The sequence below is a fragment of the Lagenorhynchus albirostris genome, chromosome 7 (genome assembly GCF_949774975.1).
Source record: "Lagenorhynchus albirostris chromosome 7, mLagAlb1.1, whole genome shotgun sequence".
NCBI classification, from domain to species: Eukaryota; Metazoa; Chordata; class Mammalia; order Artiodactyla; family Delphinidae; genus Lagenorhynchus; species Lagenorhynchus albirostris.
The window spans coordinates 56,045,467-56,058,970 of NC_083101.1; the positions used below are offsets into that span (position 1 = coordinate 56,045,467).

Genomic DNA, 13,504 nt, shown 5'->3' on the forward strand with positions numbered 1-13,504 from the left:
ATAAAAGGGAGAAAAAGTAGAAAGAAAGAAAGAAAAAAAGAAAGAAACAGGATAAAATAAAGTGAGATAAAATAAATGTTATTAAAATAAAAAATAATTATTAAGAAAAATAATTTTTTTAAGTAGAAAACAAAAAAAACGGGCAGACAGAACCCTAGGACAAATGGTGAAAGCCAAGCTATACAGACAAAATCTCACACAGAAGCATACACATACACACTCACAAAAAGAGGAGAAGGGGAAAAAATAATATATCTTGCTCTCAAAGTCCACCTCCTCAATTTGGGATGATTCGTTGTCTATTCAGGTATTCCACCGATGCAGGGTACATCACGTTGACTGTGGAGATTTAATCTGTTGCCCCTGAAGCTGCTGGGAGAGATTTCCCTTTCTCTTCTTTGTTCGCACAGCTCCCGGGGCTCAACTTTGGATTTGGACCCGCCTCTGCGTGTTGGTCACCGGAGGGCGTCTGTTCTTCGCTCAGACAGGACGGGGTTAAAGGAGCAGCTGCTTCGGGGGCTCTGGCTCACTCAGGCCGGGGGAGGGGGGGAGGGAGGGGCACAGAGTGCAGGGCGAACCTGCAGTGGCAAAGGTCGGCGTGACGTTGCACCAGCCTGAGGCGCACTGTGCGTTCTCCTGGGGGAGTTTTCTCTGTATCCCGGGACCCTGGCAGTGGCGGGCTGCACAGGCTCCCCGGAAGGGGGCGTGGAGAGTGACCTGTGCTCACACACGGGCTTCTTGGTGGCGGCAGCAGCTGCCTTAGTGTCTCATGCCCATCTCTGCGGTCTGGGCTGATAGCCGCGGCTCGCGCCCGTCTCTGGAGCTCCTTTAAGCAGCGCTCTTAATCCCCTCTCCTCGCACACCAGGAAACAGAGGGAAGAAAAAATCTTTTTCCTCTTTGGCAGCCCCAGACTTTTTCCCGGACTCCCTCCCGGCTAGCCGTGGCGCACTAGCCCCCTTCAGGCTGTGTTCACGCTGCCAACCCCAGTCCTCTCCCTGGGATCCGACCTCCGAAGCCCGAGCCTCAGCTCACAGCCCCGCCCGTCCTGGCGGGTGAGCAGACAATCCTCAGCTCACAGCCCCGCCCGTCCTGGCGGGTGAGCAGACAATCCTCTCAGGCTGGTGAGTGCCGGTCGGCACCGATCCTCTGTGCGGGAATCGCTCCACTTTGCCCTCCACACCCCTGTTGCTGTGCTCTCCTCCGTGGCTCCAAAGCTTCCCACTTTGCCACCCGCAGTCTCCATCCGCGAAGGGGCTTCCTAGTGGGTGGAAACCTTTCCTCCTTCACAGCTCCCTCCCACTGGTGCAGGTCCCGTCCCTATTCTTTTGCCTCTGTTTTTTCTTTTTTCTTTTGCCCTACCCAGGTACGTGGGGGAGTTTCTTGCCTTTTGGGAGGTCTGAGGTCTTCTGCCAGCGTTCAGTAGGTGTTCTGTAGGAGTTGTTCCACGTGTAGATGTATTTCTGATGTATCTGTGGGGAAGAAGGTGATCTCTGTGTCTTATTCTTCGCCATCTTCCCCCTCTCCTCCTCTGTTCAGTTTTTATCTTTCCTTTTGAAGAACTCAATCTTACCATATGATGGCAGAAAATTTCTTTACTATCATAAAGTAACATTGCAGGGTTGTGGTTTTTTAATCCTGTTTGTCCATAAATAGGCCTAAAACAAATTAATGAGTTTACAGTATTATTTTGAATAATACTGAAGAAGTGTATGTATACATATATGTATATACATATTATATATCATAGTACATATAATGATATGCACATATTACATAAGATTATTGAAATATGTAAGAAACATAATAATAAAGAATTATTTTGAATATCAGTGGGTTTGTCTGAGCTCTCCACAATAATCTCTTTCCTTATAGTGTGGAATTGCTGAGGGGACTCTGATTAGAATGTGGGTTACAACAGAGTACCTTACGTTAGGCTCCCCATAGCACGCAGGGAAGACCCAAACCTGCCGCAGTAATTACACAATTTTTCTCAAAATAATGGGTTCTTTGAGACTCCTGAAAATTTGTTTCATTATACATTTGACAAAAGGGCTTGATAGTTTGCTTTCCTATTAGTCTGATGTGAATTTGATAGGTTACATTTAAAAGTTCTTTAAAATTACTGCAGAGTTGTTTTCATTGATTAAAGAAGCTAACCATAGACCTTGTTTGAAATTCTGCCTGAAGCAGTTTTCCTGTCAGTTTATTTGCTTCATGGCAACTGATTGAAACCAGAGGGGATATTCAGGCAGAAGCTAAGTGGCCCCGAGATTCTGTGATTCCTTGGGTATTCTTAAAAGGCCACACAGTCATAAAAACAAACAATAAATGCAGCTGTGTTTTGTTTTAGGTCACTCCTTAGACTTTCAGTGATCTCCCAAGCAATGGAATTACAAACTTGATCTGAATTCCTAAGTTGCTGTGGATTGACAGATAATAATTACAGTTGAACTTGCCTGTTAGGCACCTTTCCATGAAGGCCAAGGCAAGCAGCAAGTTTAAATTTGTGAAAAAATTACAGAGAATGCTCTTTGTGTAGCAAGACTACATACTATTGCCTAAAGCAAAGATTTTTTTTAGTCACATTTTCAGAAAACTCTCTGTTGCAGGAAATAGACCTGAGCTTTTTTGGAGTCAGGGAGACAAATTTATATTCTTTTCTGTTGATCTTTAACAGTTATTTAACTCAGTTTTCTCATCTGTAAAATGAGAATGAAATACATATTTTGAGAGTCACTAGGAGAAATGAAAGAATATGTAAGGTTTATGTAAGATATCTGGCAATAATGGGAGTTCAAGAAATCATAAATTATATTACACCAGCAGAGTATTTGCCTCACTTTTCCTTGTATGGTACTTTTTAATGCTTCTTTTAATTTTACTGTTAAACTATTCCCATTGTTGTAGCTACATTACTTCTCTGGGTTTAGGGAACCGTGGAGATAAAGAATTGCTTATATCTTCCCAAGTCATTTGTAGTATAAAAGGAATTCTTGTCTTCCTTGGTTGTTTTTCTAGAACATGGAAGTACCAGCAGTAAGTAGGCAGCATGCCACCCTTCTGTTCAACACAGCCCTGGAACAAAGCAAGTGGGACCTGTGTCGACACATGATTCGATTTCTTAAAGCCATTGGCTCTGGAGAATCTGAGACACCTCCATCCACACCTACAGCTCAGGTTAGTTGCAGAATTGCACAGCTTCTCTAGGCCATTACACCCATGTGGCATCTTCCTCTAACTGTACGGTGTGTAATCATAGGAACCCAGTTCAAGTGGTGGATTTGAGTTCTTCAGGAATCGAAGCATCAGTTTATCCCAGTCAGCTGAAAATGTACCTGCTAGTAAATTCAGCTTACAGAAAACACTAAGTATGCCGTCTGGCCCTTCTGGAAAAAGGTAAAAGAATGAAGAGCTGTTACTGGTTTTAGGGCATTCTGCGACACATTGCATTTCAGGGTATTTGTAGAATTGCATCTTGGGAAAACAACTATTTGATCCAATTGCAATTCCTTTTTACATTCCCAAAAGGCTTCCCTTTTTTCCTTCTCCAAAGTTCACTTCTTTATTCTTTGTACAGTTTCTGCCCTTTGTACTGAAGTAGATCTCGGTTTGCCCATGCTGAATGCCACTAACTTTAAATTACCTCTGATAATAGAGGACCAGAATAAAAAGGAAGACAGATAAATCTGCAGATAATTCAAAAGCCTTCTTACAGGGCTTCCCTGGTGGCGCAGTGGTTGAGAGTCCGCCTGCCGATGCAGGGGACACGGGTTCGTGCCCCGGTCCGGGAAGATCCCACATGCCGTGGAGCGGCTAGGCCCGTGAGCCGTGGCCGCTGAGCCTGCACGTCCGGAGCCTGTGCTCCGCAACGGGAGAGGCCACGACAGTGAGAGGCCCGCGTACCGCAAAAAAAACAAAACAAAAGCCTTCTTACAGTCAGCAGTTTTACCCTTCTTTCCAACTATACCTCTTGACAAAAAGTAAAATTTAGTTCTCATGTACTTGACTCTCCTGTGACTCTTTTGAGTGGAGAAGTCATTAAACAGTGGAAGCCAAAAAGAAGTGTATCCTGGAGCCTGAAACCTACATTACACGTAGATGGGTTATTTCTCCTGAGAGGTAACTATGAACTCATACTGAACATTATAAAATAGAATTTCCTCCGTTTTGTGAGGTCCTTGTATTCCTTCCTGTGTTATTTGGTTCTGTGTGTATTCTTACTACAGTGCCTGACACATAGTGAGAGCTTATTGAACATTTTTTATTGTGATGTTTTACTGCTTTTTCTTATCACAGCCATTAATACAGCCCCATTCCCAGTGTGCACACACACACACACAAACACACACAGTCATGGACTATAAACAAGTTAAATGCAACCATGGAGGATTGTAAACAATTGCCAGGCAAACAGTAGCTTCTCAGCCATGCCCCTGAATTTAAAAGTGCTGGCTAATATATACTAAGCACTCACTATGTGCTAGGCATGGTTCTAAGCATTTCCATGTGTAGGTCTTTCAGTCCTTACAACAGCTCCATCTGGGTAGATACTGTTCCACATTACACAGGTGAAAAACAGAGGCCCAGAAAAATAAATTTGCTTTATGTTTGTACAGCTAATGTGTGGCAGAGCCAAGATCTGAATCTAGGCAGTCCTGCTCCAATACTGCCTCTTGCTGAAAGCACCCCGTCACCCAGTGACCAGACCAGTTATACCATGTCAGTTCATGTGAATAAAGGACAATAGACTATATTTAGCAGTTAATTTTTAAAAATCCGTTTTGATGTGTCTGTAAAACTCACATTAAGAGACTTCATTTCACTGTGCTTCTCTCTCGTTAGTTCCTTTGATCTGATCTTCCCTCTTTTCATTGGTCTTTCCAAATACAGCATTTTTTTGCTCCCTTTCTTTCCTTTATCCAGCTACCATCCTCTTCCTGGTTTGACTTAGTCTCCTGTTCTTTCCTATTCTATATTTTCATTATACAAATATGTTTTAAGAGGCTACTATGATCGAGGTATTGTTTAATAGATTGTGGTATCACATGGAGAAGCCCTAATACTTTAGCTTCAATCAGAATTAGATCTTAGATGTCTTACCTCCTTGTCAGCGTTTTCAGTGTTACTTCATAAAAGTATTTGAAGTCCTCCAGTGAAGATTGTTCTGTAGCTTTCTTGTGTTCCCACTTACAGATGGAGCAAAGACAGTGACTGTGCTGAGAACATGTATATTGATATGATGCTCTGGAGACATGCCCGGCGTCTCTTAGAAGAAGTTCGGCTAAAGGATCTCGGCTGCTTTGCAGCCCAGCTGGGCTTTGAACTAATTAGTTGGCTATGCAAGGAACGTACCCGAGCTGCCCGAGTAGACAACTTTGTGTTAGCCCTGAAGAAACTCCACAAAGATTTCCTGTGGCCACTTCCCATCATCCCAGCTTCTTCTCTCAGTTCTCCTTTCAAAAATGGAAAATACCGAACAGGTAATGTAGGCTTTGTGTTCCTTGTACAGGGAGGATTGTATTTTGCTCCAAATATGTAGACATTTTGCTGTTAGTTGATATTCAAGGAAGTCTTTTCATTCCAAGGTCAGAACAGATAAAAGCTAACTTTTTGTGCATCACTTGGAACATCCACCATTTGACTCAGGATGTAAATAAAGTAGAACATATGTCTCTAGGTCTTATGACCTTTAAGTCTAATTTATGAATCCAACCAATTGTTGTATCAGATGATCAGCAGGTTGAGCATTGACTGAACATAGAAGCTCCCACATTTGTTTTTTGTAGGAAAGAGTTATTAATCACAGACCTCAAAATAAGCTAAATTGTGACTTATCTGACAGGACTCATTCCAGAGAAATGGTAAAAATGCATCTTGAGAGCTTGGGCCATCTTCTAAATTAGGAGAGGACAAAGTGAAACTGTATTTTGATAAAAGAAAAAAGTTTTTTAGTTCAGGTCTTTTAAAGAAGACTGTTGTAATTATTATCACTTATGAAAATTCAAACAAAAACCTTTATTATGGCATTTGGAAACTTCATGTCATGTTAAAACCAAGGAAAATCATTTAAAGATGAACAGAATGAAGTTTTGCCTAGTTCTAGTAAGATACATGATGATATAAGATGACTGCTGGGTGGCGTTATATAGTCAGTCCATTCTGTTACAGTCCCACATCCCTGGTTCAGTGGATGGATGATGCAGTGTAGGGACAGTAATTAGCTCTGAACTTTTAGTATTTGGGGTTGGTGAGGGAAGAGAAGCTGAAAGAACTGAATTGGAAATGGCAGTGTGTGCACCTTTAATTCCCATTTTTTTCTTTGTTTTTGGATCTACCTTGCAGTGGGAGAGCAGCTGTTAACATCCCAGTCAGCTGACCCTTTTTTGAACCTTGAGATAGACGCTGGCATCTCTAATGTCCAACGAAGTCGGAGCTGGCTTGGCAACATTGGCCCCACGCATCATGAAATAGACACAGCCTCATCCCATGGACCACAGATGCAAGATGCCTTCCTTTCACCTTTATCTAATAAAGGTAGATATCATTTTAAACCCTAGCTCCTCTTCAGTTCCTGTGGAGGAAAGTTTATATGCTATAGCACTTCAGAGAGAGAGCTTCACTCTTTTCTTTCAAGATATGTCCTTGAGGATTAGCCATTTGTATCTGCTGGAGAGGTGGATAGTTACTAGAACAAGGCCATATTGGCCTTGACTATACTTTGCCATGTTTATTTTAGATAAATGAAATAGGTAAATTCTCATTACAGCTCAGCACTAATAAATGAACCTTTGTAATCAACTTTGATGATACAGAAACACTAACTTTGAACCTCAAGTAAGCAAAATGTTATCCGTGTGTAAAGAATTCCATTCTTCTCATAGGTAGACCCGTATCATAAAATTGTACCCAGTTATCTTCTATTTTTTTATTTCACTGATACAAATTTATGGAAAAAATTTTTTCTCTTATAAATTCCTGCATGATATCCTTAATTTTGCCTCTTCGCCTTCAAAGCCTAAAATATTACTGTCTGACCCTTTATCAAAAAATGTGTGTCAGCTTCTGCAATTATAGTAATGGTTACATTACAGGTTGAAGAAGTTTTAAAGTGATTTATGTTGTTTAGGTTTATATAAGAACTTAAGTAGCAATTGGTCTGATTTTCTGGAGTTTTTTAATGGCCAGGCATTCACCTGATGTTTGATTTTCAGTGTGTCATCACTGTTACCGGAGCTTCTGCTATGTGGAGAGGCATATAGCTGCCATGACTTTCTTTTTAAATTTTGGTAGAATACATGTAAAATTTACTATCTTAAACATTTTTAAGTGTACAGTTCAGTGGTATTAACTACATTTTTATTGTTGTGCAACCAACCTGCAGAACTCTTAATTCTTTTCATCTTGCAAAACCAAAACTCTGTACTCTGAACAATAGCTCCCCATCCCTCTCTCCCCCAACTCCTAGCAACTACCATTCTATTTTCTGTCTCTGTATTTGTCTTTTTGTGTCTGGCTTCTTTCACTTAGCATAATGTTCTCAAAGTTCATCCCTATTGTAACATGCATGGAAATTTCCTTTCTTTTTAAGGCTGAATAATATTCCATTATGTGTTTATAACACATTTTATCCATCCATCAGGGGACATTTGCATTGCTTCCACCTTTTGGTTAATTGTGAGTTATGCTGTAATGAATGTGGGAGTACAGTGAACATGGGAGTTCTCTTCGAGACCCTACTTCCAGTTCTTTTGGGTATATACCCAGAAGTAGGATTGGCAGATCACATGGTAATTCTATTTTCAATTTTTTTCCCATAGCTGCTGCACCATTTTACATTCCTACCAACATTGGCAAGGATTCCAGGTTTGCCACATCCTCACCAACACTTACTTGCTGGTTTTGTTGATAGCAGCATCCTAATGGACGTGAGGTGGCATCATTGCTTTTTTTTAGAAAACTTTCTAAAGAGGTCACTTCAAACATATTTAAAAAGGAGAAATAATAGTATAATGGACACCCTTCCCCCAGCCCCCACTCCAGTTATTACCAAGTCAGGAACAAATTTGTTTTATCCACTTTCCCCTTCCTGTATTATTGAACTAAATCCGAGACATGATATATTTTATCTGTGAACATTTCAGTATATATTTCTGAAGACTCTTCTTGAAGATAATGATAATTACACCATTAACATCTCTTTAAAAATTTAATAGTAATTCCTTAATACCATCAAATATCCAGTAAATATTCAAATTCCAACTGTTTTATAATGTCATAATTTTTTTATGGTTTGAATCAAGATCCAAATAAGATTCACACACTGTGATTATGTTTTTTAATTTTCTTTTTAGTGATTGTTCCCCCTCCCCATTTCTCTTTTTTTTCCACTTGCAGTTTATTCATTGAATAAACTTGATTCTGTGGATTTTCTCATGATGTGGATTTTAGGTTATTGCATCTTCATGGTTTAGACAGTTTCCTCTGTATTGTAAATTGGTAATTGAATCTAAAAACGTGATCAAGAATTCCCTGGCGGTCCAGTGGTTAGGACTCTGTACTCTCACTGTGAAGGGGGCCCAGGTTTAACCCCTGGTCAGGGAACTAAAATCCCACAAGCCGCGAAGCATGCCCCCAACCGCCGCCCCCCCCCCAAAAAAAAGACAAATTATTGCTAGGGTTTTTTTTTTTCAGAGGTGGGCAAGACTACTTTTTAGGTAGTATGAAGGCACATAAGGCCTGGTTACCTCCTAATAATTTTTTTTATATCTATTATTATTAATGTAACATGGGAGTTTTAGTAGTGGATTTAATGTTTTGGTCTCAAAATCCTGAAGAGAAATCAACATCTGAGAGACAGTTAACATTTATAATGAAAGGAAAACATATTTTCTACATGAAGCTAGTTTGTAACTTTTGGCAATTCTTCATCAGGTGATGAATGCAGTATTGGTTCAGCCACAGACTTGACTGAAAGTAGCTCCATGGTGGATGGAGACTGGACAATGGTGGATGAAAATTTCTCCACACTCAGTTTAACTCAGTCAGACCTAGAGCACATCTCTATGGAGTTGGCAAGTAAAGGACCTCACAAATCCCAGGTTCAGCTTCGGTGAGTTTCTCAGCATTTTGAAAGCATAGAATGCCTACTCAGGAAATCTGGGCAAATTGGGTACAGAGGCTACTTTCCCGATAATGACTGCCCTTATGTACATCTGTAGATCATTTTTAGCATCAGTCATTTGTGTTTCTGCTTATATATGTAGGTATTTGCTACACATCTTCATGGAGGCAGGATGTCTGGACTGGTGTGTTGTTATAGGCCTGATTCTCAGAGAATCCTCAGTAATCAACCAGATTTTGGTTATTATACAATCTTCAGAGGTAGATGGAGAGATGTTACAGAACATAAAGACAGGGCTGCATGCTGTGGACAGATGGGCCTCTACAGATTGGTAAGTGCTAGTTTCATTAGGTTTGTTATCTTCACGGTCCTTTGGTGAATCCTGTCCTTTCACATTAAGGCTTAGTTCTGGTTCATTTATTTGGAGATTTTTTAGGTTGTTAGAGATAAAAACTCCTTTTGTATATTCATTTTAAAGGCTAGTTTCTTTAGTTACCATTTTATACCAGTTTAGATGAGTAATATCCGTTGAGATAGTGTTGGTCAGTGAATACATGTCACTGACTCAAGACTGATGCAGTACAAATGATCTTAGATCTAGGGTGGAACTTGAGATTTTTAGTTCTGTCAAGTAGAAGGTAATAACCTAAAAACATCTGCTTGAGAAGATAAAAATTTAAGGTCTGTGTGAATTTAACATTCCATGGCAATTACTAACAAGCCCAAATTAAGAGTAGTCAATGAAGTTAAAAGAGCCTGGGATTCTACCCCTTTGTCACCAGTTATGTGTGGATTTGGGATTTCCCTTACTTGGGTCTAGTTTTCCTTAATTGGTAGATTCATTCATGTTAAATGTTCTCTGAAGGTCCTGTTTTTCAAGTCTAAAATCCTATCGGTGCTTAGATTATAGAATACGATTTTTAATCGTAATACTGGATAAAGAATATCAGTCTTTGCTCTTTGTGCTCACACTTACATTACGTGCTGCTCCCTCAATGGTGGCCTTGGCACCTAAAAAGCCTTTCCTCCCGACCCTTCTGTCCTCCTTCCCTCGCCCACAATCTCATTGACCTTACTATATCAGTGCTTAGTAGGAATTCATCCATAACATGCTATGGAGCCTTTTGAATGTGGCAGAGGAGAGCTAATTTCCGTTTTCTTCTACTTAGTCCTGGATATAAGCCATTTTTAAACATCATTAAGCCACAACTGCAGAAGCTCAGTGAGATAACAGAAGAGCAGGTCCAGCCTGAAGCCTTCCAGCCAGTAACTGTGGGTAAGACTCCTGAACAGACAACCCCCCGGGCAGAGGAGAACAGGAGCTCCTCCAGCCACGGGAGCATCCCCCAGGGCGAGGTTGGAGGTAGCAGTCTGGTCAGCCGGAAAGAGGAGGACACAATGCGAGCAGAGGAGGAGGAACCTTTCCAGGATGGGACTTACGACTGTTCTGTGTCCTAACAACATTGGGTGCCGTCACCACGGGCAGTATTAATTAGCAGCAGCATGCAGCTGAGGACACTGTGACCTAGCTGGATGATTTAACCAGGGAGAGAACTCAGCTCTGAGACTCTGGTAAGGTATTACTAAATTTTAACTAACTCTTTCTCCTCTAAGAAATCTCTTTGAGTCCATAAAAATGTGATATCAAAAAAAATCATCTTTCATAAAAAAAATTTTTTAAGCTGCAGTGGAAGTAATAAAGAATATTGTACAGATGTACACGAGAATATTTTGGTTTTATTCTTAAAGGTTGGTAGCTCTTAAACCACAGGGATTGTTTTGCCCCAGATGAGCAAAACACTTTTCACTACTTACAGCTTCCTATGTTTTCTGGTTCAGCGTGTGTTCAGACTGCTTTTTAAAAACAAATGCTAAGGTGCTTGCTATAGCTCATCAAGTACTTGAGCTACCTGTATGCCCCCGTGGATCAAGAGCACTGGCCTCCCTAACTGGGCCTCTGAATAGATGCCTGCCCTAGCATAAGAGGTGCCTGTGTGAAGGAGACATGCTCCTCTTCTAGCCTGTTAAATCCCAGTGCTGAATTGATGGAAGCTATTTAACCTGTGAGTCAGTGTGCCTGCTTTTTAGCAAGCTTGGTTCCTGCTAGGTCAGCGTGGGCTGAGGTCTGAGGAGTTTTTATCAATTATGCTATTAGATACCACTAAACTATTTTGTATCAAAGAATTGTTATCTTTTTGTGAGTACTCTTGTGTAAGTATACTCAAAGGCACTGTTCATATTTTTAGGGCTTGTACTATAATTTGTAAGGTTTTATGCTGGATTCTGCATGGCTATAGATACTCACTCTTGGAACAAAGACAGGGCTTGCTCTTCTTTCCAAATATAAGCAGTCTTCATAGAGGAAGACAGGTTTATTGGCTTGGTCATAAGGTAACAGAAATGGTCACACTGATCATGAAATGAAACAGGTTTTGTGCAAATTAATGTAGTTTCTTATTTATTGCTTTTATAAATTGAATAAAAATGGACTTTTATGTAAATAGACTGCTGAATCCTCTATTATCACAGCTACTAAAAATTAGTATGTAAAGAATGCATTCTTCATTGTAACTTTTTAAATATTTTATGTATTTCTAGAAATAACAAACTTTAGTTTTCATACATTATGAAAACATGACTGCATACTCAATTGCTTTAGACCGAACACATATCCACTGTATGTACATCAATTACCTTATAACAGTATTAATTTAGATAGCTTGTTTGTACTGTGCAATTTGAACAAAGGAATGCAATGTTATTTTTTACAAAAATGAACTTATTTTTATAATAACAATGTATTTGATGTGGACCAAATTCATACCACTATGTAAAACAGCCTCTCTTCTCATAGTGCAATTACAGTTTAGAAATAAAACTTGGTCCTCTATCCTTGCTTTTTAAAGTAAATGGCTAGCTTTAGTTGTCCTAGCCAGGTTTCCTCTGAAGGGAAACCCAAAACCATTTTGAAAATGCTTTGTTCATAACTCATCAAACGGTTTTAAATTATTGAGTTTGGTAATTTACTATCACTTACTTTTCACATTACAAGTGCAATAATTTCACATACAAAAACTCCTGAATGGGTGGAATATGTGATTACTGGTACCTGGTCCTTCTGGTGCTATGTTTATTTAAGCCTTTGTTTTAAACCACCTTTCTCTGAATTTTAAGATAGAAAATGTTTCCCATGTGAGTACATGCAGCCCAGCAGGAAACTAAACTGAAGAATTTCTTCTCCTGTCCTAGTCCATTAGGAGAAGAACTAGCATTACTTTTGTGTTTGGTGTATTTAGTCAATAAAAATGACTTACCATTGTAAACAGCTATGATCTTTTTCAGGTATCTTAATGTGCTGCTGGGTTCATCCTGCACTCTTAAAAGCAGGGCACCAATAAGTTAACTGTATTCCTGTGGTTAATGCCATGAACGAAACTTTTCTTGTATAAACTACTTGTTTTTCAACTAAGAGATATAGGTGGCCCCAAGGCAAAAAAATTGGCAACTTTATAGAAAATTTCTCTTTCGTAATGTGTTACATTAATTTTTTTAATTCATATTTTAATTTTGCCTTGTTTGGATCACATATCGACTGTTTAAGCCATAATTTTAACCAGTGAATTTAAATATTCAATATAACTATTTGAAGTTTAAATTATTTGCTGATACCAAAACAAGAAGTCATTTGGGGGTAGAGTCAACCTTTGCTTGTAATTAAAGTTGCTGCTACTTCTGTAATGTGTATTTTTTTACTTGGTAAAGGGCAATAAAACCATTACGTGAACTTTTGTTTATTCATCATCTCAAGTTAACAGCAAAAAGTATATGTATTGAAAGTCATAAAAATACTCTTTTCATTATATAATTCTATCTCTTAGAATTTTCCTTATGAAATAACTAGAAATTTAGATATAAAATGTGTATGCAGAATTATTTAGAATAGGAGCATCAAGAGTTGGCAGCATCCTAGATGCCTGGCAATAAATAGGCAATTGGAACAGACGGTCCATATTGATGACATGGAAAATACTCAAAATATAATGAAAAAATGATATAAAAGTACACATACCAGAGGAAACTAGTCATCTCTAATACGTGTGACTAAAATAATAGGTGGAATTTTGACTTTTTCCTATTTTCCTAAATCTGCTTTCTGTCTCTGAATTTGCCTGTTCTGGACATTTCATCTAAATGGACTTATATGTGGCTTTTTCTGTCTGGCTTTCACTTAGCATGAGGTTTTCAACTTTGTATATTAGTAGTTTATTCCTTCTTAAGGCTGAATAATCCATTTTATGGATATATATACTACATGTTTATCCATTCATCAGTTGAGGGACATTTGGGTGGTTTCCACTTTTTGACCATTAATAATGAACATT

The 13,504-nt window shown here is 39.3% G+C and overlaps 1 protein-coding gene across 1 annotated transcript in view; it reads left to right on the top strand.

Moving 5' to 3' along the window:
* Positions 1–12,913, top strand: part of RIC1 (RIC1 homolog, RAB6A GEF complex partner 1) — a 136,078-nt gene extending 123,165 nt beyond the window's left edge. The window contains exons 20-26 of the mRNA XM_060155058.1: positions 3,020–3,178; positions 3,261–3,397; positions 5,195–5,481; positions 6,344–6,535; positions 8,933–9,110; positions 9,265–9,453; positions 10,292–12,913. Of these exons, the coding sequence (XP_060011041.1) occupies positions 3,020–3,178; positions 3,261–3,397; positions 5,195–5,481; positions 6,344–6,535; positions 8,933–9,110; positions 9,265–9,453; positions 10,292–10,580 (1,431 nt within the window). The 3' untranslated portion in view covers positions 10,581–12,913. The remainder of the gene's footprint in view (positions 1–3,019; positions 3,179–3,260; positions 3,398–5,194; positions 5,482–6,343; positions 6,536–8,932; positions 9,111–9,264; positions 9,454–10,291) is intronic.
* The last annotated feature ends 591 nt before the right edge of the window (positions 12,914–13,504 follow it).